Source organism: Tyto alba, unplaced genomic scaffold, assembly GCF_018691265.1.
Source record: "Tyto alba isolate M040663 unplaced genomic scaffold, T.alba_DEE_v4.0 Super-Scaffold_1000006, whole genome shotgun sequence".
NCBI classification, from domain to species: Eukaryota; Metazoa; Chordata; class Aves; order Strigiformes; family Tytonidae; genus Tyto; species Tyto alba.
In genome coordinates, this window is record NW_024881272.1 from 33,922,422 (window position 1) to 33,950,266 (window position 27,845).

The 27,845-nt window shown below is 50.9% G+C and overlaps 1 protein-coding gene across 5 annotated transcripts in view; it reads left to right on the forward strand.

The window, feature by feature from the left end:
• PDE4B (phosphodiesterase 4B) overlaps positions 1 to 23,493 on the forward strand; it is a 217,944-nt gene extending 194,451 nt beyond the window's left edge. For 2 of the 5 annotated variants that reach the window (XM_042804716.1, XM_042804721.1), the window contains 9 exons: positions 11,983 to 12,076; positions 15,142 to 15,320; positions 15,917 to 16,015; positions 16,156 to 16,320; positions 16,709 to 16,808; positions 17,518 to 17,672; positions 17,769 to 17,891; positions 18,929 to 19,111; positions 21,877 to 23,493. In XM_042804716.1, the coding sequence (XP_042660650.1) occupies positions 11,983 to 12,076; positions 15,142 to 15,320; positions 15,917 to 16,015; positions 16,156 to 16,320; positions 16,709 to 16,808; positions 17,518 to 17,672; positions 17,769 to 17,891; positions 18,929 to 19,111; positions 21,877 to 22,242 (1,464 nt within the window). In that variant the 3' untranslated portion in view covers positions 22,243 to 23,493. Of the gene's footprint in view, positions 1 to 10,808; positions 11,230 to 11,982; positions 12,077 to 15,141; positions 15,321 to 15,916; positions 16,016 to 16,155; positions 16,321 to 16,708; positions 16,809 to 17,517; positions 17,673 to 17,768; positions 17,892 to 18,928; positions 19,112 to 21,876 lie in introns of those variants that run through there. The other 3 variants (XM_042804730.1, XM_042804723.1, XM_042804728.1) reach the window with 3 other exon arrangements.
• Positions 23,494 to 27,845: the final 4,352 nt, after the last annotated feature.

Here is a 27,845-nt window from a genome sequence, read left to right on the forward strand (position 1 = left end):
AATAACACAACTCAAACCTTGCCACCCAAGGCTGTTGCAGGGCAGCAGCGCGGCGGGGCTCCGCGCTCCTATCTTGGTTGCTCGTGAGCCAGAAGCCGCTAAGAGAAACACGGCTGATTTCATTTCGCTTGTATTTCAGAGGGCGTTTTGGTCGGAAAAGAGGAGCAAGGCGGCACCTAGCTTTCAGGAGACGGTGGCTAAATCAACATCTGGACACTGATGTTAAACTCGTGGGGGCGGTGGTGGAGGTCGAGCGCGGCGCGGGGCCGGGTGCCAGCGGCGTATGTGCCGGGCTGCACAGCCCCTGTGCTCACTCGCCTGCCTTCTGCCCGTCCCTCGGCCCCAAACCTCGTCCTCTTCCTCCGTGACGTTTCCCTTAAGCGGTGCCGAGCTGTTTAGTCTTTTCTCTTGCTTTTGCCCGAACTTCCTTTGTTTAATATGCTTTAAACCAGCCGAGCGCCGCACAAAGAGAGGCTTGTTCGCTTTGCGCAGCAGCCAGCGAAACAAAGAGGCTTCCACGTCTCCTGTTTTCACAAGCCGGGATGAATCACCCAGCTCGGCGCGCGGTTCCCCCGGCCGCACGCCGGTATTCCCCTCGCCCCGGGGGCTCGCGTTACGGAAACGGGGCTCCGGGCCCCCCGCGAGAGCTCTCGGGAGCACCGGGCTGCTCATCGCTCCCTCCCGGCGCCCGTCCGGGCCCGTCGTGCCGGCAGACGGTGGGTGGGAGCTGCGGGAGGAGCTGTTTGTACCTGAGGTTGGGAACGTTCCCTCCATCTTCGTGGGGGTTTTTTTGGTTTGTTTTTTTTGTTGTTTTCATTTGAGTTGAGGACGTCCTCGTGCTGGAGGACGAGGCGCGGTGGTGCAGGAGCCGGGTTTTTTTAACGGTGGCACTGGGAGGCTCCAGCGAAGCCTTCGGGGCGAGGAGGAACCAGCTCTGGATGGTGGCTCTGCCCCAGACTCTGAAATCCCTCAAATCCCCTCACGGATGTTCAAGATTTGGGGAGCTGCGTCCGAGTCAGCTCCTGTGGCTCAGTTCTCATCGCTGTCATAAGTGGACTTTTAGGGTAGCTGTCTCCGTATCCATCCTATTCCTCCTCCCGTGCTCTTTGGCCTCTAAAATAAATCATTCTGATCATGTCAAACATGTCATAGAGTGGGGTGGAATAGTGGGGCCATCCCTGGGCTTATTTAATAACCGGGGAGACCCGGGCGAGGGAGATCCCACGGCCACACGCCATATGCCTGCTGCTGCACGACTTGATTGGCACAGCAGAGATGAAGACTTTGGAGGTTGAATTTTGGTTCAAATCCATCTTCTCGGGAGCCCTTCTGCCACCCTCCGGGCCACGACCGTGCCCAGGACCTTCTAGCGTGGCCTTTAAGCATTCCTGCTCGTACTGGGATGTGATGGGTTTTAAAGTCGTGCATTCTCAGACTTTTACGTTATAACACATTAGGGTGGGGCTTAAATAAATAATAGCTCAAAGGCAGGTTCAAAATGAATCATGATTTGAGGGCAGGACTAGAGAGTGACTAACTGTTCAGAGCAGTGACCTCTGGAAGTGAAGTGAGGATACTGGAGACGCACGAAATCTCAGAGGAGAAGCATCGCTTGGGCTGAGGGTGAGCTGTGAAGATTTCAAAGTGGGATTTAATCCTCGGAGCAGTCCTAATCCTGCCCCTGATTTTGTGGACCAGGCCAGTTTCCACAGCCTGACTCCAAACTCCTCGTTTTTTTTACCCGGTTGCAGAGCAACTGCTTTCGGTGGGGCGGCTGGTGATGCAAATATTTGCACTAAATGAAACTTAATTGAAAGATGTTGTGTTATCAAAGCCAGAACATGTTGTGGAGATGTATTGGTTTGCAGGCTCATCCGTCAGAGCTCTTAGAGGGAGAGATTCCTCTGATTAAAGCCTTTGCTCTGTGTTTAAAGCAAACAAACGAGAAGTGCCTCACCTTGCTGCTGATTTAGCACAGCTGGGCAAATGCTACGTAAAAATTATTCTGCAGATCATTTGCCTATCTCTATGTGAGGAGGATTTTTTCATTTAAATATATTTACATTAATTAGTGCCTTCCGTATGGTTTTGGTGCTTGCATTAGGCTCATTTTCATTTTGGCAGGACCAACTGCCACACTTTTTTTTTTGGGGGGGGGGGGGGGGGGGGGGGGGGGCGGGGGATACTGTACTGTAGAGCTACACTGCCTTCCTTGCAGGACTTACTCTTTCTCCTGTGTTTTCTGAAGCAAACAGACTTCTGTCGATTAAAAGTTACCAGAGTTTCTCCCATGATGGGCACCTTGGAAAAGTCATCTCAGGGCACGAGGTTATTTGAATTTTCCAAAGCCTGTTCTCCTACTCAGGTGAAACCCCAGCTGGATTTGCCTAAATGATGACTGCAGAGCCTGACTCAAATTTAAATTAAATTTAAATTGCTGCTTCATACGATTAACGAAATCCCACGTTTTAATTGCATTGCTCTCTTGTTAAATGACAAGTGCTCTCCCCTCTCAGGCGTCCGGGGGGGTTTTGCTGGGACACAGTGCAGGCGCGTTTCAGCCCAGCGTCCGCGGGTGCTGCTGCCTGCCCTGGCAGGGGCGAGCGGCCGGGAGGCTCGCTGGTTTGCGGGCTCTCTTTACGTAGTCGCTCGGCTTCCTTTGGCCCCCGAGGCTTCAGCAGTGTGGTTTTGCATGGGTGTGACTGACAGAAGATTTTGGTCTGAGATCTGCAGCCTTCTGGAGCGCTATCTGCTCTGGAGGCCACAGATGTTGTCAGCTGCATCAGGTCTTTTCTTTAATCAACTTTATGTCAACAAACAAGCTGCTGTAGGTTTTAATTTTGCTGTTGGTTCCTAGCCTTCAGCTCGGGCTGGTACCCATCAGCTCCTCTTCCGGAATCTCCTTTTGCAGTTAACGCAACAAAACGTTTTTCCACCTGGTAAAAAAAAAACCCGTTGCAGAACAAGTGGGTTTGCTCGTTTCTGGTTTCACCGACTTGCCTCTCGTTTGAGTGAAGAATCAAAGCAGCGCGGGGATGAAAAACCGGCACGCGCGCTCACCGGCGCTGCTCTGGAAAAGGCGGTGGGAGTCTCGGGAGTTGCCCCTTGCCTTTCACTTGCCACTTGCGCGATCCTTCCTCCTTGCGGTGCAATTTTTTTACGGTGTAAGATGCACCTTTCAGTGACGGGGAGAGAGCGCCGTTCCCGGGGGATGGCTGCTGCGCTCCTGTCTGGTCGAGAGCTCTTGCTGTGTGCAGTCTGGTAGCTGCTGGTGAGGAAATCCGTACAAAATCTAATAAGCAGACATGTAGACTCCAGGTGTATTAATTGACTAGTAGGGACCTGTTCTTAAAGCATAGGAAGAGCGTTTTGGACGAAGCAGAAACCGAGCCGAGCTTCTCCCGAAGGAACCCGACTGGGCCGTACCCTGCCCAGCGCAACCCGCGCTTTGTCACGCCACGCGGCGTGAAATCTGAAGCTCCCTCGGTCCTGGTGTTTCCTATCGATCCGAATAAACGTAAATCTCTAACCCAAGGGCTGTTGGGTACCAAGCACAAAGGTACCGGGTGCACCGAGGCTCGAGTTCGTTGGCACTCGGTGCCGCAGGACGGCGGCGAGCAGATTTGGCCCTGCAGGGTACGGCAGGCAGCTTCTCCCTGCGCCAACAAAAACTCGGGCAGGCACACCTTATACACACCTATGACACATTCATTTTCAGGAAAGTAGAGGGGGTGGTTTCTCCATGACCTTACCAATTCCCCAGCATCGGGCGGAGGGGTTTTTTTCCTCTGCCTTAGCAGTTCCCAGCAAGTGAGTAACAGGCCTCGAGCCTGCTTTTAAATAAAGAAATTCGGTGTCGTTTCCAAGCAGTGCTAATTCACAGTGCTTTCCTTGGGCAGGATCCTGTAAGGAGTTTTTCCTTTCCGGCATTTTAATGCAATTTGCATATTTCAAGTCTCATTTGTCTGGAAATGAGCCGGAAATGGATGGGTGCTAACACTCCTGCTTCGGGTTCCACTTCATCACCTTTTAAGCCCCGTGTTGCGTAAATAAGTCCCACCCAAGGGAGGCTCTCCTGCCTTCAGAAATGCTAAACTTTACAGGTAAAATCTGAATGCTCTTCTGTCTACATCAGATATACGTTATTGCTTTCATGAGCAGCCGCATGCTGATTTATGGCAACGTGCTATTTATTTATCAACATTTACATTGTGGATTTTTAAATTATTCTAATAACATAAGGCCAACAAGTTGGTCATGATCTTACTCCTTTAAAGTCTTCCTTTGAACGTAAATATAAATCAACTCTCCTTTGATGTGAAATTGGAGATTTCATAACCGTGTGTTTACTTTTTGGTTTAAAAAATAAGCTGAAGGGGAAACAAAAAAAAAAAAAAAACAAAAACAAATAGTACTTTGTATCTCATTAAAAATAGTTTCTAGCGCATTAAAAACTATATTGTTTTAGGAAACAAGAACTAGAAAGAGTTGCAAAAGCATTTGATTTTTTTAATGACTGATAGTTGACTGCAACCATTCCACTTTTCTTCAGGCACCGAAATACGCCTGAAAACTTTCTCCTTTCGTACTGATTAGTGTGAAATGGGCTCATTTTTTCTTTAAACGTGTAAATGCACCTTCCCATCATGTGAGTGCTTAAAAAGGAAAATTGATAGAAATTATGAAGTTACAAGGACAGCTGCAATTCTGTTTGACACAGTCCCTTCTGCAAGTGATGTAACATCAGGAAAGCACAGATAAGCGATCGGGTGACTACTCCTCTAAATTAAAGAATTTTAACTTTTTTGACTTGCAAACTTCTCAAGAAAGAACAAAAGATATGCCTCGGCACTCCAAAATCAGCAGGTTTTGCAAATGTAGTTTGGGGAAAAAAAAACAAGAGCAATGAAAAATATCCTTGAGGGAGTTACAAGACGTTCGTGTGCCAGAGATCTGCTTCCCTGCCCGTCTCGGGAGTGAGCGGGGGGTGCCCGGGTTTGGTGCCCACCGCTCGTCACACCCCGGGAGCCTCCTGGGGTAAAATCCTGACCCGGGGAGTTTTGTCTGCCTACGGGTTAGGTGACTCTGTGCAGTACAGGAATGAGGTATCCGCGTCAGGAAGAGAGGGCTAGCTGTTTAGAAATAGTTCTTTTAGCTTCTCAAGCGCAGGCGCTGAAGATTAATCTCGGGGTTTGTTTTTTTTTTTTTCAAAATCTGCGGTAGGGCCTGAGTGTCACATCCAGTCCATTTGAGCAACCAGAGGTCCAGAGAAAAGCATTACACATTTGCTGTGTGGCTTGCTTGCCGTATGCACGGATGAGTAATTTCCCTCCTGCGTGTAAATAATTTCCGGCTGGACTCTCGCTCCCGCTCCGTCACGCGGGCAGGTGAGTGTCAGCTCTTCCCGGCTCCCAGCGCTGGGCGTCCAGTTTTTCCCAGAAGAGTTGTTGAAATGAATGAAGTTACACCGTGGTTTAATTGCACCTCTGGACCTGCAGTAATTTCCCCGGGGCAATTAAGCTGAGAAGGATCCAGCCCAGCTGCCTTTGCGTGGAAATCAAAGGCAAAAGTAACCCTCGCACCGCAAATCCTTTTGTTCTAAAGGATTTCTAGGAGCGGTGGCAGAGGGGAGGGATGGATGTAAGGTTTGCGTCAGAAGGGTGGGTCGCCAGGAACAGAGTTTATAAACATTTTTACACACTGGAGATCTGCACCGAGATTCCTCCATCAAAGTGCGGGGTGGGACCCCGCTCTCCCTAGGTACTCCGGGTTGGAGCCCCGCAGCATCTTAACAGCTCTTTTATCTTGAAATTGCCCTCAGCCTCCTGCAAATGACTAAAACTTTTTTAAGCAGCCTCTTTGCATAAGGACTCTTGGCCTCAGGGAACCCCAGCTGGTATAAATCGACTTCAAAGGGTTTGCATCAGCAGCAGATACATCCTCCTGTCTTTATTCTCCCCGTAAAGCACCAGGAACACCTCTGATGCCGTACTCCAAAGGGGAAAGGGAATAACAGCAGGACTATTGCCGGAGCTGGCGTGGGGCTGGAAAGGCCAAGAGCTGTGTGTGCCTCTGCGTGGCTCTCCCTGGCTTTCCCAGGAAAGGAAGAGAGTCTGTTATTCCATATAGAGCCACAAAGGTGGGATTTTCCACCCCGAAGCACCGGGGAGATTTCCCACACGTGGCTGGATGCTGCCCTGGGCTCCACCCCGTATCGCCCGCGGTGGCCCCGGAGCCAGCGCGCTCCCAGGGTGACTGAGCTCCGAAATCTGACAAATCCTCTCATAAATTCGGCCCAAATCTCTTCCTCTGCACAAAAAATGAAGGCGAGCAAGCTTCGCCTGCAGGGCGTTTGGTTAGGACGGGGTGAAGGAGCCGCCACGCGCTCGGTGCCGAGGCCACCGCCACCCGCGGTCGGGTCCTTGCCCAGCCTGGCCTCGCCCCCCACGCTGCAGCGAAGAAGGAAAAAAAAAAAGCAAAGAGTGCAACTGCCAGTGCAGAGAAAACGTGAGCAGCGAGGGTGAGGTGTGGGCAGCCAAGAGGGGAACTGTGAGTGAACTTCCCCGGCGGTAATCAAGGAAATTACCGCATGCACGCACGACTGGAAAGCTGGAAAGAAACCGTGATTCCTTCTACCAGAGAATACATGAAAAAAGGGTCACTGCTTGTAATCAAAGAATGATTCAATTTCTGGGAGACTTAATTTCATTCAGATGACTTCTGCAGTTACTTCAGAGCATGCAAAACAGGAAAACCCCGCGCGATGCGATGGCTTTTTCTCACACAACCCTCCAGATGGTTTTAGACCTCTGTGACTTGCCGGGAAGGTCAGCCGTATCGGTGTTTGCTTATTAAAAGTTTCAGCTGGGGCTTCATCTTATTTACGTTATCTCTCTTCATCAGTTGAATGTGTTAACTGCGTGGTCCTGTGATCGGAGTTTCGGGTAGAGAGAAGGGAGCCCCAAGCTCATTTCCTGATTTTTGCTGCTTTTTGAGGGAAAACCGCCGCAAGTCGGGGTGGGCACCCCCCTCCCGTGTACCTCCTCGTGGGCGCGCACGCGTATTCCTACGTGTGCCTCGGCTCCTACCTGTACAGCGAGGTTATCGGTGCTTATTTCCTTTGTAAAAAGCACCGAGATGATTATTAATTATGAAAATAACAGCACACGTCCACATGTTGCTGATCGGCATTACCGTGATTGCCGAGCTGAGGGCCGTGCTGCGCCCGTGCAGGAGCTCTTGAAAGCAGCAACGCTTCTGTTTGCTCAATGGCAGAGCAGTTGGTATTTTCTCATTGCCAGCGTGCAATCTGTTTGTTTTACCCTTTGCTGTCAAATCGATTTACCGAAGGGATCATTACAGAGGTTTGCACATGACATCAGTCATTGATCTGTGCAGAGAGGCAGCGACGTGCTTTCTCCCCGCGGGCAAATGGCAAAGCAGTTCCGAGGAAGCAGTGTCGCTCCAGAGCATCCTGACATTAAGGGGAGCTCAGAAAAAAATCCCCAAATAACCCCCCACGAGCAGTGAAGATGTGTTTACCGAGTGCACCGTCAGCACGGCTCCGTCCTTGCTGGACTGTGCTGGTTTGAAAAGGGGTATCATGTCGTTAAGTAAATCCTGCTTAGGTGCCAGCGTCGTTCGGGGGGTAAATTACAATAAACTTTGCAGAGCGTGTGAGTATTCTCAGAGCACTGCGGGTGTCGGGGCTGGGCTTGGCCCTCACAGGCCTTTTAGGAGTGCTGCGATACTGCTGTCTGCGTTTATAAAAGGTTGCTGGTTAAAAATCTGGAAAAGTGAGCAGGAATAAGGCTGTTAGAGGAGATGAAGGGGACAGATTTCTGGTTAAAGATCAGATATGAGCATCCCGAGGTCTTTTATCTGTCCCCATCTCTGCTGCAGATGGCTTGGGTGACCTTGTGGAGGCCGTTTAATTGCTTTGCGCCTCTGTGGAAAGGCAGCAGCTACCCTTTGTACTTTATGAAGCCGTCTGTGAGGTAAAGGCATTTTTTGCGGATGTTTGTCCGGGATTATTTGTCTGAAAGGGGCGATTGTATGGAAAACCCGACTGATTTCACGTTGCTTAAAAGTTGTTTGTGTGATCATCTGATTACGGTGTTTTCCTTGGAAAGATAAAGGCCTCGATCCAGAGGAATGTTTCAGCACATGCTTCGCTGTAAAGTCTGTGGGAGTGCTCACGTGTTGGTGGCTGGCGCTTGTGGCCGGCGAAAATACGTCACTGGGAGGAAGGATGGGGTCAGAGCTCTGCTCTCCTCCCACGGGCTTTCTCTTCGTTTTCATTCTGGCTGTCGCTCGTTCTCCATCACTAAGGTTTCTCTTAGGAGTTTCAAAAAGGCTTTTGTCCCTCTTGGTTGGCGTGAAATTTAGTGGAGACCTTGTGAGCCAAAGCCCATGCCCATGACGCAGCATGGTGGGATGTCCTCCTGGGGAGCCGGCGTCCTTCACATCCCGCTCCTGCCCGTATCCCATGAGATTCACATCTCAGTCCTGCCCGTATCCCATGAAGTGGCACCTTCACATCCCAATCCTGCCCATATCCCATGAGATTCACATCCCAATCCTGCCCGTATCCCATGAGATGGCACCTTCACATCCCAATCCTGCCCGTATCCCATGAGATTCACTTCCCAATCCTGCCCGTATCCCACGAGATTCACATCCCAATCCTGCCCATATCCCATGAGATTCACATCCCAATCCTGCCCATATCCCACGAGATTCACATCCCAATCCTGCCCATATCCCATGAGATGGCACCTTCACATCCCAATCCTGCCCGTATCCCACGAGATTCACATCCCAATCCTTCCCATATCCCATGAGATGGCACCTTCACATCCCAATCCTGACCATATCCCATGGGATTCACATCCCAATCCTGCCCGTATCCCATGAGATGGCACCTTCACATCCCAATCCTGCCCATATCCCATGAGATTCACTTCCCAATCCTGCCTGTATCCCATGAGATTCACATCCCAATCCTGCCCATATCCCACGAGATTCACATCCCAATCCTGCCCATATCCCACGAGATGGCACCTTCACATCCCAATCCTGCCCGTATCCCATGAGATTCACATCCCAATCCTTCCCATATCCCATGAGATGGCACCTTCACATCCCAATCCTGCCCATATCCCATGGGATTCGCATCCCAATCCTGCCCGTATCCCATGAAATGGCACCTTCACGTCCCAATCCTGCCCGTATCCCACGAGATTCACATCCCAATCCTGCCCATATCCCATGAGATTCACATCCCATTCCTGCCCGTATTCCATGAGATGGCACCTTCACATCCCAATCCTGCCCATATCCCATGAGATTCACATCCCAATCCTGCCCGTATTCCATGAGATGGCACCTTCACATCCCAATCCTGCCCATATCCCATGAGATTCACATCCCAATCCTGCCCGTATTCCATGAGATGGCACCTTCACATCCCAATCCTGCCCGTATCCCATGGGATTCACATCCCAATCCTGCCCGTATCCCATGAGATGGCACCTTCACATCCCAATCCTGCCCATATCCCATGAGATTCACTTCCCAATCCTGCCCGTATCCCATGGGATTCATATCCCAATCCTGCCCGTATCCCATGAGACAGTATTTAAACTGGTTGAGTAACCGGGGAAGTGAGACCTCGCTGTGGGACTTTCACACTGGTGGGGCAAGGCAGGTCGCTGCAGGGGAAGGCAGCAGAGGTGGTGGTGGCCGAGCCTGAGCAGGTAACACCCCGTCTTCGGGCTGCGCAGGGGGCCACGTGGTAAAAGGGAGGTGGCATCAGCTTTCCACCTCTGAGAATCATGAATTTAAGGAGGGAAGAAGGTGGGTTCCCAACTTCGCTTGCTCTGCGTGGTTCTTACGGCCGCAGGGCTGAGCAGAGTCCCATCTGGATGGTGCTGAGCCGCGGCTGGAGCCATGCTGGGCCGGCGGGGTGGGATTTTCGTGGTGCCTGGGCAAGCAGGGAACTGCGGGGGCTCTGCCATGTGTGTCCCCCAGCACGCAAGAAAACCTCGTGACATCACGCCCAGCGAGGCTGATAACTCTTCATAAAAGCAGCTGGAGAAAGGCGAGCATTTTAGACCGAGGATTGCATTTTATTTTAGGCATCGTGGGCGCTGTCGTGCGGCGTTTTGCAGCCGGCAGTCGCCAAGGACGTCCTAAAGCGGTGCGAGGGCTGCACATCAGCAGTGATTCCTTGTGCAATCCGTGTCACGTGCACAGTGCAATCTGCTTTGCTTTTGATTTGGTGCTAGGAGGACAGCCACGGCTTCCTAATGAAGGGATTGCATGTCAGTTTAAAATAAAGCAGCGATTAAATCTTGAAATTTGGATTGTGAATGTATTCTTGTATGAAAGACTTTATTAATTGCAGACTGACACTACAGATTTATGGTTACTGTTAGTTTATACTTTTACCCGAAAAATATCCCCAGTTTGTAAAGGTACGTTTTGCTACATTGCTACATTTTGCCCTCTACCATGTAGGGGAAGACAAACGGTGGTCACACTGAAAATGTGAAAAATGATCCTTTTAGAAATCCATATGTGAATACTTGCTCTGAAAATCCTCAGCCTCGGTAATGAAGAGGGTTAAAAAAAAAAAAAGGCAGAAACGGAGAAGAGACTCCTGCCTGCTTTTGACTTATTTAAATATGCACAGAGCTTCCTCCATTTTAATCTTCCTCATAAAAAGATGGCTGTGTTACTAAAGCTGGCAGCCCCTCAGAAACCAGCATCATTTTTCTGCCGCACAGTTCAGCTGAGCGAGGCTGCTGTGGAGCGGGGACCCCCCTTCAGCCAGCTAAGCAACCAGGACGATTCATAATTCATAAGTGCTTCCAGCCATCCAGCTGAATACATTTGGATTAGTTCTCGTTTCTTCGTGCGATCCCTGATTTCATTATTCTCTCCTGCGAGCAAATACACCCCCCTTCAGCCCTCTGCAAAGATGCTGTGCCAAGCTTGGCTTTGTCTGGGATTAGCAACTGCCGGGCTTTGGGGGACCCTGGGCTTTGAGGAACGCTGATTTTTTTTTTTTTTTTTATTGGCTGGGGAAGGGGGGTGTCCGTGTGCCCGAGGAGCGTTTCTGTCTGACCGGCGATTTCTCCCTGAGGATTTGTGGACGGTGGCGTGGAGTTTTCCAAAATGCCTGAAGCAAACTATTTGTTATCTGTATCTTGGGGCTATATTAAGGTGGGTTTAAATCCTGACGGATTCTAAACGACTGGTTTTTTGTGCTGTATTGCGTGGATAAAACCTCTATGAGGAAAACATGCTTTTTAAACGGTTATTTATGTGTACTGTATTGCAAGGGATAAACATATGTGTGTACTGTGCATGCGGCGTACATGTATGTAAATTTTTTTCCCCTTTGGGAATTCACTGTTGCGGGTTGAAATGATGCAGCAATGAAAACGTGTGATTAGAAAATTAGGAGGATCATAGCATGTATATCTGGGTGAACAATGCTTGAATCCTACATTTGAGTAATGATCCAAGCAGATCTTTAGATTTATGGCATATTTCTCCTCTGTTGTGTTCTGAACATATGCAATTGTCTTTCACTTGCATAATTCAAAATGGAGCAAACTTATAACCTTCTTTTGTTCTGATTTTTATAAGATGTGGAATCTCAAGCCAATATAAGAATTAGATCTTTCAGGGAGGATCCCTGAAACATTATCTTCTCATTTGTTACAGTAAAAACTAAAATGGATCTTTGGAGGACATTAATTCTGTAGTTTTGTGTACTGAAAAGAAATATCTAGTCATGATGATGCTGAACAGTATCTAAATGAAGCCATATGTCGCCGACTCCATTCCAAATATCTCCAGAATTTTGCCTTTAACATCCTGTTTGTGGACTTGCTTGGGGTAGACCTGCGTTAATTTGGAAAAGCATTCGGAAAAATGCCATCTTTGTGTTCTGTGCTCTCCCCCTCCCAGTTCAAGAGGATGCTGAACCGGGAGCTGACACACCTCTCCGAGATGAGCCGCTCCGGCAACCAGGTGTCCGAGTACATTTCCAACACTTTCCTGGGTAAGAAGTCGCATCCCAAGCTTTCGGGTGACTCAAAAATAACAATTAATGGCAGCCTAATACTCACCAGTCAGTGCCTGGGCTCAGTTTTCCTTCGGGGCAGAGCATTATTTAACCGTTTTGATTTTTCACTTTCAAAATGGATATGGGGAGGAAAATAATACAGTGCTTGAGTGAGTCTGTCCGTAGGAGAATTCCCTCTGCAGATCACAAGATTTTTCTGTTCAGATTGAATTAAGCTCTTGGTAGCAGGGTTATGCAATATTTGATTTTTCCGTTGACCTTACGGAAAGGACAAAGTCACACAAGCCCAACTGCATACTCTCATCTTTGCAACTGCTGCCTCATGCAGCTGCATCTTCCCCCTTCAGAGACAGCATTCAGACAAGCAGGTTCAGCCCAGACATTTTATATTTCACTTTGCGTGTACTTGCTCATTTTGCACTGCAAGTCAGAATAAAGAGTAAAGAGTCTATTTTGCATTTCATTAGTTCTGTTGGAGCTCGTAGGACTACTGACGTGAATGAACCCTCTGTGTTCACGAAATATCTTTGTTATGAAAACCAGAATTTTCTGCGTTTTCAAGCAGCTTCAGAGTTTGTGACCATTTGCAGATGAAGCAAAGCTTAGCACAGGACCCTCAGGTACCTATCTCCGAGGGTGTGTGGGGTGCTGGAGCTCGCGGGGGACTCGTGCCCTGCAGTTAAGACGGCCCAGAACTCATTCGCTGTTTGACAAACCATTATTTCCATTAAGGGATTTTGAAGTGATTTCAGTAGCCAGTGGCAACTGGAACTACCGCGTGCGTTTCGGGCGCATCGCATCATTAATAATCCATGCGAGTCTGTAGCTGCTTTGTGGGAGTCCGTTGGCCCTGCCTCATCGCTCGTGACATCTAGAACGTGAATTAATAGAGGGGGTAGAAGCGCGACTGCCCAGCTGCCAGCCAGCGGGCCGCTTCTTCAGCCGGAGAGCCTGGAGCGCACGCAGCGCGCCGCAGCGGGGCCACCGTGGCGTTTTCGGGGAGTTTGTTGTTCGTCAGCTCTTGCCAGTGGCCACCCACCCCCGGAGCAGGATGTGCTGGGGCAGAAAGACCCAATGTGGCTGGATGCCGCGGACCTGATGTAAAACTAACGAGCCACACGTCCACTCGAGTTAGTGGGGTCCGCACCTCGGCGGGGGCTGAGGAGCTGAAGCTGCTGATGGGGCTGTGTTTGTGTTACTCCCCGTGCTCTGCCCGGGCCGGGTAACTGCATTTCCCTTTGCGGGTCTTGGCGGTGGTCTTGCTCTCTCCTATTCTGCTGCTCGTCGCGCACGCCGTGACGGCGGTGTCCTCGCCACTTTGTGCCAGCACGAGGCCCCGCTCGGCCCCGCGGTAATGCCGAGCGGAGCAGGCTCTCCCCCCCGGGCCAGCTTGCCATTTGATTGCTCTGAAGAAGAAGAAATGAGTAAAGCTTTTCAAAGGATCTTATAAAGCTTTTTAAGAAAGTCGTGCTGTCACATTTTTATGAATTACTTTCCTCTCCCCACCACGCCCCCTGCCCCAGTTCACGAAATAACGGGAGTCTGCAACCGAGGAAGCTGAATAAACAAACAACAACAACAGAAAAAGTAATTTGTGGATGGGGGCGTTCATTTCTCTCCAAACAGTGTTTGTTAGACGGGGATAACTTATTAAGAGGAGATCAAGTGGTTCCATTCAGGCTCTTGACTTGATGAAATGAGCGGAGGAAGGCGCCGCGGGGCGTCGCCCTCTGCAGAGCAGCCAGCCCCGGTCGGTCAGGGAGTACAAGGACATTCAGCTCCAGATCCCCGCGAAGGCCAAAGGTGAAACCCCGTGGGTTTATCGTCGCCCACGGCACGTGAACGGGGAGGACTGCGACGGCCTTTCAGCACGTGCCCTTTCCTAAGGGGGCCAGGGGTGTCGCTGCTGCCCCCGCCGCGGGGACATGATTGAACACGTCGGAGATTGCTGTTCAAGAATGTCCATTTTATGCTGCCTTAGTTAGTCATTGCTGAGGAGATTCTATAGAGGAAAGTCCTTCTGTTGTTCAGCAAAAACACACGAGGGGAACACCCACTGATGTCAGCTTGACTGTTGCTGTGAATAATGGCTTCCTTCTTAATTGCAGTGTTGCAGACACGCTGGTAGTTCTTATTTCAGAGATTTTTAATTAAGCCAAGGCAAAAGTAACTAATGCCTGGGTGCCTCGTTCCTCCAGAGGTCCTCAGAGATGAAAAGGTGCAGAGAGATTATAGTAGCCTTTTCTAAAAGTTCATGAAAAAACGGCCGGTATGAAAGTAATGAGGCACTGCATCTTCTTTTTAATGCAGCAAATAAATCAGTTGTGAGGGCAATAAGTAGCACGGGCGGGTAGATTTGCTTATTAAACACATCTCCACAGCCAGGTTTGTGCCCCACGAGGTGCCTACTTAACGAGCACTACTATTGGTACTATCTCTGAGCATGGCATTAGAAACATGGGCTGTGTGCTGTACGTTATTCTATACATATTCGTAAATGGAAAACCTGTAATAAATCAGTGACACCAATTTGTTACTGGGTTGGTGTTTTAAGCGCAGGGGCTATGGAGATGGGTTTGGCCCTAATAAGTATCAGTAGAGCGAATGTGAAAATATGTGCTTATGTACTTTATTGGGGAAAAATGCGTTGTTTGAATAGATATTTTACTTTCCTGAAAATCGATATTAAATAAATATCTATATATTTAATGTAAAAATCCATAAAAATGGATTGAGATCTAGCCATAAGCGGAACCTGGTGCCCTTTGGGTGTGGAGAGCTGGCTCCTGGACACGTGCTGTGTCCCCGGGCGATGCAGCCTGGCGCTTCATGTCTGGGCAAACAGAGGTTATGTGACTGTTTTGCTTTGATTTTCGTTCCATTCGGGCCCCAGATTGGAGAAGGCCCCCGGCAGAAACACGTGGGTCTGAACTGGAGCGCAGAGCCACTTAAATCAGCAAAGCTAAGGGTTGATTTTGGGGGGTGGGATGGGTGCTTGGCCCGCAGACGGAGTTGACTCATTTTGCCTTTATTTGTTACAGACAAGCAGAATGACGTGGAGATTCCTTCTCCCACCCAGAAAGACAGAGAGAAGAAGAAAAAACAGCAGCTCATGACACAGATCAGCGGAGTGAAAAAATTAATGCACAGTTCGAGCTTAAATAACACCAGCATTTCACGATTTGGTGTGAAAACAGAGAAGGAAGACCATCTGGCCAAGGTATGAGAGATTCTTGCCGTTGTGGGAGAATCAGTATTATCTGGAAGCCGGGGATGGACTGGGTGGCTGGAGTGCCCTCCCCCGCGTAAAACTGGCATCGGTATCCCTGGAGTGAGGTGGCCATTAGAGATGCTGTCCTTAACGGTACCAGGCCCTAGCAGCATATTCTGTGTTCATAAATTCCTTGAAAATTTCCCTAAAATAACAATAATAATAAAAAACCGCGATGAAGGCTGAGGAGAGCAATTATCAGACAGAGGAACGTGTAACAACGCTACGTCCAGCAAACTGGCTGTGGGGCCTTTTTTCTCTGTCAGGGGAATTTTTTTTTCTTGCTACCTGGAAACACACGCCGCAAAAAATTCCCCTGCCACACAGAGAAATGTCATCTCCTTGGACAAGTGCTTTGGCATCAGCCCTTCACGGTTACTCTGCGTTCGGGTACTTGGTTAAGTCTGTGTGTTCACGCACTTACGTAATGGCCGTAACAAAGATTGAATTTGCATCCGCTTAAACCCGTGGGCGCGCGTGGTAAACGCAGAATCGCCTTGAAAAAAAAACCCATCGTAACCGTTCTCTTTTTGTCCTTTCAAAAGGAACTGGAAGATCTAAATAAGTGGGGTCTCAACATATTCAATGTCGCGAGGTATTCCCACAACAGGCCGCTCACCTGCATCATGTACGCGATATTTCAGGTTCGTGATTCCCTGACCAACCTTGCCGTTCTTCCACGACACTCTTTTAGTCCGCCGTTGCCTCCTGTTTTGTTGCCTCCTCTACAGTATGACACCCCGATTTGATATGCCCACGTCTGCTTGTACCGTTTGTTGCACAGGAGCGGGATCTCCTCAAAACATTCAAGATCTCCTCAGACACTTTTGTGACCTACATGATGACGCTGGAAGACCACTACCACTCGGACGTGGCTTACCACAACAGCCTCCACGCTGCTGATGTCGCCCAGTCCACGCACGTCCTGCTCTCTACCCCCGCCCTGGATGTGAGTCCCCGGGCTGGAGCCAAGCGCTTTGTGTCGGGCGTGAGGGTGGGATGGAAAACCCAAAAGCACCGCGTCGCCCGTGTGAACGCGGGGAGGCGAGCCGTCGGCCGAGTCAGTCGCCTGCGGCACTCGGGCTCGCAAAAAAGCGGAGCGCTGCCCGCTCTTCCGAGGGCTCAGCCGGCTGCCGGGGGGAATCGCCATGAAAAATTCTCAGCAGCAGCTTTGCCTGTAACCTCTGTTTCATCTTAAAGAGCACATGCCGCTTGCAGACCTTTCTTCTGAGTAAATATCCTCAGAAAACGAATTTAAAAAGCACCATTTGGCCCAAACTGTCGAGAGATAAAACATACAAGGACTTTTCTGACAGATCCCTTTTTTTCCTTCCTAGGCCGTCTTCACCGATTTGGAAATCCTTGCTGCAATCTTTGCAGCTGCAATTCATGATGTGGATCACCCCGGGGTCTCCAATCAATTTCTTATTAATACAAGTGAGTTTTGTTTCACATACAATAACAACTTCATCTGCAAACTTGGAAACTAATGGAAATGCATTTTCCATTACAGCGAGGTCACAAATTACGACTTTCAGGCTGCATTGCTTTCGCAAAATGTTGTGCAGAAAAGTAGTTAGGCATTTTGAAACAAAGCAGCAATTAAAATGAAATTTCTAACAAAGGAGGCTATTGTAGCACAATTTGCAAAGTGCCCTTGAATCTTGTGAATATTACTACTTGCTAACACATAATCATTCTTCCAGTCCTGAGTGCAAATTTTATCATTAATAGAAGATAAAGAATGCTATTGCTATTGACAACGATACAGCTAAATATTGTGGTTCGTATTGTGCTCTGCAACAGGCCAAGCATGTATCTTGATTCCAAAATATGGGTATTGTTCTTTTTTGGAAAGTGTGTTTGCAGCATTCACACTTTCTGTTGTCAGTGATTCTGAAGCCCGTAACTAAGTCAACCAAGTATTATTTTGTTCATTAGAACCGAGCAAAGGGCTGTTTATATTATATACATGTGTGCTCAGAGTCGAAAACCGCACGCTCTTGGCACCCGTGAAGCAAAACCAGAAAACTTTTCCTCCTTTCTGGCGTACAGATAAACGTGTCGGTAGCCGGGACAAGGCGTTTGCTGTTTGAGACCTCGCCTTTCCCGTGCTGCAGCCACATAACCGGCGTTGCTTTGCTAGATTCCGAGCTAGCCCTGATGTACAACGACGAATCCGTCCTGGAGAACCACCATCTCGCCGTGGGTTTCAAACTGCTTCAAGAGGAGCACTGCGACATCTTCCAGAACCTGACCAAGAAGCAGCGTCAGACGCTCAGGAAGATGGTGATCGACATGGTATGAACCGCGCGCGCGCTGCTCCGCTTCCCAAACACAAAACTGGCTCCTTGGTGTGGCTGCCCGTACTGAGATCCTCTTCTCGCTTCTGTAAAGGTTTTGGCCACAGATATGTCCAAGCACATGAGTCTGTTAGCTGATCTGAAGACGATGGTGGAAACTAAGAAGGTGACCAGTTCAGGAGTCCTTCTTCTGGACAACTACACGGACAGGATACAGGTACGTCCGCCAGGTCTCCTGGGGTTTGTGTATTTTGTTCGGGGTTGAGCAAACCACGCTCCTGCTTTTACTGCGGCTCCTCAGTGGACCATACCTGGAAGCTACCGACTTAAATTTTCAGCATTTTCAGCTGTTCTGCACCACAGAGAGCTACAAGGTGGTCCCGTATCTCCTAGGTAAAGGGGATTATCTTTTTAACACTCGGAGCATGGAACTGCAAGCGTGCGCGCTCCTCTGAAGTTAACCTTTTGAGGGTTTTGAGGGCTCCTGAATTTCCTTGTTGCTTCCTCCCATTTGTTTTTCCCGTCGAAAAAAACCTACAGCAAGATCGCTGTAGCGTTGCGAGAGCGCAAGAATTTAAGCTGCAGCTCCACACCTGAAGCGACTCTCCCACTGAGCTGAAACGAGTGATGTGCAATCTCTGTAATCTAATCCTTGATTTACAGAAATGACAACGCAGTACCGGAGCAGGGTTGCGTAGTTGGTAGGACAAGATACGTCCTGATCTTCTCTCCACTTTGATGGCCAGCCTCTTAAGAGCAGACCCATGGGAAAACTCTCCTCCCATTTTTATTTAAGGCTGCTGATGTTAAAGCAGGTCCCTCTCTTGCTGTCTAAATCCTTGCGGCTACAGTTAGCCAGGCACGTTTTTTTTTGTGCGCGTGGAAGGGATAGTCCTCGTGTAGCAAAGTAGGAGCATTTAACCAATCGAGAACCCCGTGGGAATAAATTTGGAACGGTGGGAAGCACTTGCATTCAAACCCAAACCTGTGTGTTGTAACTAACATCGCCACAGCTACACCCCGTTGTAAGCGTCGCGTTGTCTGGAAAATACAGAGCACGTCTGACTTTTGAAGCGTCAAACCGTAGCAGCTAGTGGCATCTATGGAGATGTTGCGGTGTTAGTGTTTTTATGAGCTGTTGCATAATCGAAGAGTCTTGTGGTTAAATGTTCTGAATCAAGCAAGCAGATACAGCTTGAAACCGTCCTCTTTTTCCACTTGATTTTACGAGTTTTCTGCTTAATGTAATTGCAGGTTCTCCGAAACATGGTACATTGTGCGGACTTGAGTAATCCCACAAAGTCTCTGGAGCTGTACCGGCAGTGGACGGACAGGATCATGGAGGAGTTCTTCCAGCAGGGAGACAAAGAGCGAGAAAGAGGGATGGAAATCAGCCCAATGTGCGACAAGCACACGGCGTCGGTGGAAAAATCACAGGTAAGCGGCCGCGAGCTGCGGTTTTGTACCGCCGAAGCTGGTGCTCTCAACGCGGAGACGTTTCGTCTGCTTTCTCTAGCACAATTGGGCAGGCAGCCAGCTGTTGAGCGGGTTGGTGCTGCCCGGCCCCGACGTCCAGCTGTGCCCGAAGCACACAGGGACCGGCGAGGCTGCTCAAGCTCCTTTCGGGCCCCCTCGGCGTCCCCCCCATTCCCCAACGCGTGTTCATCTCGCCCTCCTTGGGCCCCGGGTTCCAGAGTGAGTCGCGTTCCTTTAGTTCCCCCCAGGCTTGAAAAGGGCAACGCTGGTCTCGCCTTCCTTCGGCCGGGTCTCTCCCACCTCCACACCCTCCAAATGAGCACCCCCCCCCCCGAACCCACCGGCCTCGTACCCCGTGTTAGGCATTTATAGCCACGCCAGCCCCGTCGAACTTCATGGTGAGGATCTCCTCCCAGCTGGGGTCCCCTTCCGGCTGCTGGAAGCGTCGGGGCGCCGGTTGTTACTCAGCCTCGTGCAGAACAGTTTCGCGGTACGGGATCTGGCCGGTGAAGTTCGAGGTCTGATGGAGCTGCTGTGTGCTGGGTGAAGTCGAGGAAATATTTATTTCTGTCAATACTAAACCTTAAAAAGAGGTGAATATGTATTTTTTTTTTTAATTATTTATTTAATTTTTTTATTATTTTTTTAGAGATTAACTGGCTCATCCCTTGTTCTGATTCATAGATTAAATGGTTTCAGGGTCAGATTTTGTTCTGACCTGTGCAGCACAGGCCGTAAAATTTCACCCGGTTAGTCTGTAATGAAGCCGGTAATTTATGTTTGCCTAAACATATTCCAATTTTTATATAATGGTGTCTTGGTGGTTGTTTTTAAATGACTTGAGCAAGTCATCATCGAGGTTTTTCAGCTTGAATAAGTAACAAAATTGATGATAATTATTTCCAAATGTTCTCTTGGGCTAAGCCAAGTGGTTTCAAAATTATTCACTCAACCGCACGGTGATTTTGTTGGAAAAATCTGTCCTATTTGTTAACCTAACAAGAAACGAATCCTTCAGCCAGGCTTGGCCAGAAAATGCCCATGTGCTCCACATGTGAGCTCCAATTTTTTTGTTTCACATATGCACTTCACAGAGGTTTCAAAATGGCATTTTTGCTACGTAAGAAGAAGAGGAATTGCACGAAATGGCTACCACTGAAATCCCAACCAGTGGCAAAAGAGAAAGGGAGGTGGCACGTCCGTTCTGGAGTGAAACAAGGAATTGTCTGGAAAACAGTCCGCAAGTATTTCAAAGCTCTAGCTGTTCCCTCTTTACATCAAAATATTTGAAGATCGCTGCTCAGCCATCTGGCCAGGAATTCTGTGATTTGGGGCATTCGTTTAAAGAAAAAGTGGCCTGGTTACGAAGTGACCGATCTCTAGCCATCGGTGCTGTACGGCCCTTGGGCATTTTGAGGTGGTGGTGAAGCCATCAGCTAACCATCCAGAATTTTTTTTTTTTTTTTAATTTTTTTTTTTTTTTTTTTTTGTTCACTGTCAAAGTGCTCCGGAACACGCGCTGCAGGAAATTGTCATCACCTTTTTGTTTAAGCCGCCTCAACAGTATGTTACAATTGAACGTTAATGGTTCTATTGACATCCTGTTGTGTCTGAAGGAGGCATGTGTGATTTCCAAAGCAAACATCTGCACGTTGAGCCTGGCCCCTCTGAGAGCCATTTTCCTGCTGCACAGAAACGTTGTCCAGCAGAGCGAGGAGAGAAGTGACACATTCTGCCAAGACGGAAGAATTTCAATCCTCTTTACGGCCACTCGGTTTTCTCCATCCTGGACGTACGTCCTCTTAGTCAGACAATTGAAAAATGATTGAGCTCACGCTCCAACCGGCGGAAGGACTGACGGACCCGGCCGCAGCCCTCGCTCTTTCCACCGCTGGCACGTCACTCCACGGGAGTCAGGCAGCGGCGGTCTGTCCGCTGTCGCGCGGGAGGAATAATTCTCGGGATGAGCCAACCTCCTTTCCGCGCTCTTTCCAAAGCAAAATAAGGAAAGGAAAGCTCTGCCGGAGCCGGCTCCGCAGAGAAACACGGTGGCTGCTTCGGCAGAGTAGGGGAGGAATGTCGAAGCGGTTAAAGAGGCAGGACCCTGAAACGGTGTTGGAATAGGTACAAAATACGCCCGAAGGGCAAATTTCAGGCCGTAAAAGCGGGCGTTGGGACGGCTGGCAGCACCGGTGTGTTCGCAGCCGCCAGCCACGGCAGCGGCGTCGCCGCGAACGCTCCAGCCGCGTCCGCGCTCCCCGGGGAATCCCGTCCCGGGGAAGCTCGCCCGGTGCTCGGGGTCGAGGCGACGGTCGCCTGAAACGCCTCTCTGCCCTAAGAGCTGGTGGGAGGCATCCCTCGGTCGGGGCCGTCTGTCTTCAAAGCGCCGGCGTCGCCCCCGACTCCTGCAGGGCAGGGGTCCGTCCGAGCCCGGCAGGGACGTCGACGGGGATGTTTGAGGTCCTGCAGCCAGGGGTGGGGCCGGCAGCTCCGTCGCTGCGGGTCCCGGCGGCTGGTGCTTTTGGTTAAAACTTTTCATCCGAGGTTCCGTTTTGGACAAGGCGTCGACCTAGCCTGGCGTTGCAGGCGCAGCTTTGCGTATCTGGTGCTTATGCCTGGGATTAGACTGGGCGGGTATTTTGCTTGTAAAAATCCTGCGTTTGGACTTTGGAGCACCCTTTCTGCTCCTGGCCGTTCCTAAGAGTGCCTGTTCCTGTGTTTCGCAGGTGGGATTCATCGACTACATCGTCCACCCGCTCTGGGAGACGTGGGCTGACCTGGTGCAGCCCGATGCCCAGGACATCCTGGACACGCTGGAGGACAACAGGAACTGGTACCAGAGCATGATACCTCAGAGCCCGTCCCCTCCGCTGGAGGAGCGGGGCAGGGACTGCCAGAGCCTGATGGAGAAGTTCCAGTTTGAACTGACGCTGGAGGAGGAGGATTCGGATGGACCGGAGAAGGACGGTGAGAGCATCGGCTACTTCAGCAATACAAAGACACTCTGCGTGGCCGACCCGGGGGAGGAGGATTCGCAGAGGGAGGCGAGCATAGAAATCGTGACGGAAGACACGTCTCCTGTCGACACATAATGTCCTGTACCCGCGTGAGTGGATTTTAAGCACTTGCTGAGCGCGCGGGCGGTCTCACGGACTAGCCTGCAGCCTGGGTCTGAGGCCCGTGTCTAACATTGGCTAAAAGATCTTCCCAGCTACTTGAGATTGGAGTCAGGGTTAAAGATGGTGTAGTGAATGATTGCTCAGGAAATTTAACAGGTGATTTGCAATGTGGTTTAAGCCTTGTCAGCTAAGAGCATCGCGTTGTCCTGGAGCTGGCTTGGGTCGGGACTGAAGAGTAAATGACACACAACTGAGAGATTTTATACTGTTAGTTTTGGAATTTATACCAGTTAGACCGATAGAAACTACTGATTAATAACTCTCCATATAAAACCTGTCCACCTGACCACCTGTCTGCAGACCTGTGTGCCTTCTTTGTAAACACTTTCATGTCTTTTCAAGAGTCTAGTAATTAAATACACGGAGTTTAGTATAAAAAGCGACACAAAGTGTTTCGAAATTGACGGATACTTTTTTGATTCTTCCTGTTACGAGAAGCAGTCTTCCTTTTTTTCATGGGCAATACCTGTCACTTTATTGCAGTTAATCACTTTTACAGACTAAGTGGAAGGGAAACCCTCTGTTTTGCATTACCGCACCGTTTAATCGTCTTCTCCGTACCCCAGGCGACCCATTTCAGGTCACCTCCTGCCATCGGGGCACCACCTCTGTTCGCTCCCTGGGAGAAACAGTGTTTTTTCCTCAGCGGGGTGTTGGTTTTGCCGTGTGCAGGACAGAGGGCAGTTTGTTTCCATGGCACGGCGCAGTACATATATAAGTAAGCGTGATAAGGCAGCGTGTGACGCGCGTTCCCCCTCGGCAGCTCCTTGGCTCAGTGGAATTTGCACGCTCGGGTATTTGTGTTTCTCCCGCCTACCGTTCACGTTTCCTAGGTTTAGGTCCACCGTCCTCCTCCTGCACTGCCTTGAGCTCTAACACCTCCATTACTGTTTATAACAGTGTATTTATTACGTAATGTATATACTGTAATGTTTTGTAAGTTATTAATTTATATGAATTAACATTGCCTGTCGGCGGCGATGTTAATTGTGTAGAAAACTCGGAATAAGAGTTGCCTTTTTTTCTTGTAACCTTTTGTATTGCATAAAATACAAGAACCTGAACATAGCTGAAGAGACAGACGCAACCCAGGAAGGGCATTCGGGTGGCAGCCGCCCGTGGAGGGGGTTTCGTCTTCCCGGTGAGCTGGGGGGGGGGGGGGGGGATGGACACACAGCGGCCCCCGGGGCAGCGGTTGGAAGTGCTGAAAACCTGGGGGGGGGGGGGGGGGGGGAGGAAAGGGGGGGGGAGGAACCAAAAAAAGAAACCCCCGCCAACGGGCCGGCTTTTAAACGTCACGTTCCAATTTCTGAACAACCCAATGTGAATTTCTATGACAAAAATGTGAACTGATGTAATAATTGTGCTGTGAAACTTCTTCTGACAAAGCTTGTCCGGCATCATGAGCGGTGTCAATCTCAGTTTGTAAAATATGTTTCAAGCTTTTGGTCCAACTTGTGACTAACTAGTTAATGAAAATAGCACAGTTGTGCATGATCAATGGGTTTGTATGTCTGTTGAACACTGCATTGTTCCAGGTGGTTATTTTATTGTTTCCAAAAGTTTCACACAATGTATGTTATAGTATTATATATTGTGTTCAGATGCATTCTTAAGAGATTTTTATATGAAGTGAATAAATGAAAGCATGACCCTGCCTGCGGATTTTTTGTGCTGCTTTTTTGTCACCGGTCGGCGTGGGCAGCGTCGCGACCGCAAGCGAAGGCGGCTGCGCCGGGTGGCAAAGGTGGGGGGGGGGGGGGGGGACACACACGGTAAATTTGAACCCTCCCGGGGTCGAAACCCACTCTTACGACCGGGAAGAGAAGGGGTTTTGCTGCCAGGGGACACGGCTGTCCCCTCCGCCGTGGCGACCTTCTCCTTCCTGAGCGGCGGCGGCGGCGACAGGAAGGCGGGTGCAGACAGGAAGGCGATGGCATCGCGGGGATGCTTTCATGTCTCCCGGCCTGACCCCAAAACAACTGACTTTCCAGTGAAAAAAAAAAAAACAAAACAAAACAAAACAAAACAAAAAAATAAAAAAGAAAACAAAAAACCAAAACATCCTGCCTGCGGGTGGAGCGGGACACGACACACGGGACGGCCGACACCCATGGATCCACGGGAAGGTGCAGATCCCCCCCAACATCTCCCGGGAGCGGCGATTCCCAACCCACCCCCACGCAAACACCCCTCCGGGCCCGGCGGAACGGGGGGGGGGGCTTCATCCTCAGCCCCCCCCGGGCTCGCGGGGACAAGATGGGGGGGGCGGGTGTCTTTCTCCCCCCGCCTTCCCATGATTTTAACCGTTGGGGAAAACTTCGTGATGGTGCTGATATTTCTTTCCCCCCCCCCCTTGATGGTGCTGATACTTCTTCCCCCCCCCCCCACCTCTTGATGGTGCTGATATTTCTTTCCCCCCCCCCCTTGATGGTGCTGATATTTCTTTCCCCCCCCCCCCTTGATGGTGCTGATATTTCTTTCTCCCCCCCCCCCCTCTTGATGGTGCTGATATTTCTTCCCCCCCCCTTGATGGTGCTGATATTTCTTTCTCCCCCCCCCCCCCTTGATGGTGCTGATATTTCTTCCCCCCCCCCCCCCCCTTGATGGTGCTGATACTTCTTCCCCCCCCCCCCACCTCTTGATGGTGCTGATATTTCTTCCCCCCCCCCCCACCTCTTGATGGTGCTGATATTTCTTCCCCCCCCCCTTGATGGTGCTGATATTTCTTCCCCCCCCCCCCCCACCTCTTGATGGTGCTGATATTTCTTTCCCCCCCCCCCCCCCTTGATGGTGCTGATATTTCTTTCTCCCCCCCCCCACCTCTTGATGGTGCTGATATTTCTTCCCCCCCCCCCCACCTCTTGATGGTGCTGATATTTCTTCCCCCCCCCCTTGATGGTGCTGATATTTCTTCCCCCCCCCCCCCCCCTTGATGGTGCTGATATTTCTTTCCCCCCCCCCCCCACCTCTTGATGGTGCTGATATTTCTTCCCCCCCCCCCTTGATGGTGCTGATATTTCTTCCCCCCCCCCCCCGCGGTGAATTCACCCCCACGCGTGGTTTACGCCGGGGGAGCTTCCCGGGGACCTGCGGAGGTGGGAAACGGCTTATCGGGCTGGAAAAATATTTGCAGTTCTGGGCGGAGAAAGCGGCCACCTGGGACAGCCGGCAAAGAGCCGCGGTCGGAGGGGACCCGGCGGCCCGGAGCCAGCGGCCGGGGGGTTGTGCCGGGGTGCAGGGCAGGCGCGGGGAATGGGGGGGCTCAACCCCGGCCCCCCCCCCCCTCTTCCCCAGCCTTCGTTTGCTTTCTTCCTTTACCTTCCAGTGACCTAGTTCTGCCAGGCAGCGGCTTCAACGGGCAAACACGGTGGGGTTGCTCTGAAATAACAAGCCTCCTTTCACTTCTCCTTCTCAAGCACCGGCAGAAAAAAAAAAAAAAAAAAAAACGCTCCGATGGCAGCTACGTTGCAAAACGAACCCCAATCCTTTCTGTCTTCCTTCCATTTTTTTTTTTTTTGGGGGGGGGAGGGTGGGAATCCCAGTTTGGCTCGCTGGCTCAAGTTTCCCTCTTTTCCTCGGGGCTGAGGACGCTGCTTTACCATCCCCGTGTCCAAAACGCCCGTGGGCTTTGCGCGGTTTCCTTCGGCATCGGCAGCGGGTTGGATGGAGGGTGCTGAGGGGTGCTCACCCCGTGGGTGCTTCCAGTGACACCCCCCCACCCCCCCACCCCCCCCCGGCAGGTCCTGGCTGCACCCAGAGGGGCTGGGAAGCGCCGCTGCTCGGATATTTGGGGGGCGGGGGAGGCGGGGGGGGGGGGGGGGTGGGAAAAGAGGATGAAAACCAAAATGACAGGAAAACGTGGTGCAGAAGAAAGCGTGCCTTTCCGGAGAGGGGGAGGCTCCCAGCTCTGCGACTGGGGCGGGGGGTCCGGGAGAGGCTGGGGGGGTGCAGGGAGTCGGGGGTGCAGCACCCCAGCCCGGGGGGGGGCGGTGCTGGGGATCTCCAGCCCCGGGGGAGCACACGCGGTCCCCTCCTCGCTGCCGGCGCTGGTGGATGTCACCCCCAGCCCCTGCTCCAACCGCCCTCGGGGCTGTAGTTGCCCATACAGTTTTTTGTTTGGTTTTGTTTTGTTTTGTTTTGTTTTGGGGGGGGGGGGGGTTAGGGCAGGGGGGGATTTCCACCAGCTCTAAACTCAGAGCTATAAACTCGCCCACAACCCTGGGGGACAAGGGTCCTGCCGCTGCCAGGAAACTCCTGACCCGGAGGTCGGCGTTGTTAGTAGAAACCATGATGCAAAGAAATAAAATAATAAACCAGCTCTGTTGCTTTTTTTTTTTTTTTTTTTTTTTTTTTTTGTTATCCCCGTGGCGCACAGGCGCTGTGCCTGCTCTCCTGGGTGTGGGGATGGTTTTCCACGTTATTTTTTTTTTTTCCCCTCTGGTCTGTAGGAGTTGGGGACAAGCGGTGCTGGTCCCTGCCGTGGCCCGAGCCGCTCACGTTGTTCTCCACCGGTGAAAAATGTTGACGAAATCTCAGGTTTCTTCCGAGGAAACACCCTGAGAACACAGATTTCTCATGAGCCACGGGGCCGGTGTTTGTGGGTGTCCTGTGTCCGTCCCTGCAGGCCTGGCTGGGGACGGCGATGCTGAAGCCACAGCAATCACCTCTGGTTTGAAAAAATAATAAAAAAAAACTTCAAAAATGTGCTTTTATTGCAAGGGGCTCTCGGTGCCTGGAAGCTGAATGCTTCTGCTTGCATTTTGGCCTCACCAAGGTTTGTCCATCACGGTTGCGTGGGGGATGCCCTGTGTCCCCAGCACCGTGTCCCCTCCGTGCCCGCCAGCGGGACGGGACATTTCCCAGGTTATAATCCAAGGATTTGCAAAGCGCTGGAAACGGTTTGCTGGCCAAGGAGCTGAGGTGCTGCTGGCTGAGGGTTCACCTAAAAGTCCTACAGATGGAAAAAAAAAAAAAAAAAAAAAAAAAAAAAAGAAAAGAAATGAAAATCCAAAGTGCTGACAGTTTTGTAGTCAAAAACAGGAAGGAGCTGGGGGCGGGCACACGAAGCGCAGATTTTATCGGTGCTGGAAGGGAGCCCGAGGGGTCAGGGCACCCGCAGCCCCCCGGGGAGGAGGGGAGGGGGGTGTCCCCGTCGGGGACCTCGGCTGGGTCCCAGGGCCTGGCTGATGCGATTTGAGATGCGTTTAGGCGGTTCCTCTCTCCCCAATATCCCTTTTGGGGTGACGCAAGGAGCCTGGCCCCAAGGGGTCCCCGTCCCTGAGGGGTCCCCAGCCCCGAGGGCACCCCCCTGGGGCTGGGGGCGCAGCGGGGCAGATGTTGGGTGCAGCGAGCTTGTGGTTCAGGGTGCACCCGTCCTGCCCGCGCAGCTGCACAGCACCCATCCTGCCTGCACACAGACGGACAGCACCCATCCTGCCCACATGCAGCTGCACAGCACCCATCCTGCCTGCAGAGCTGCACAGCACCCACCCTGCCCGCGCAGCTGCACAGCA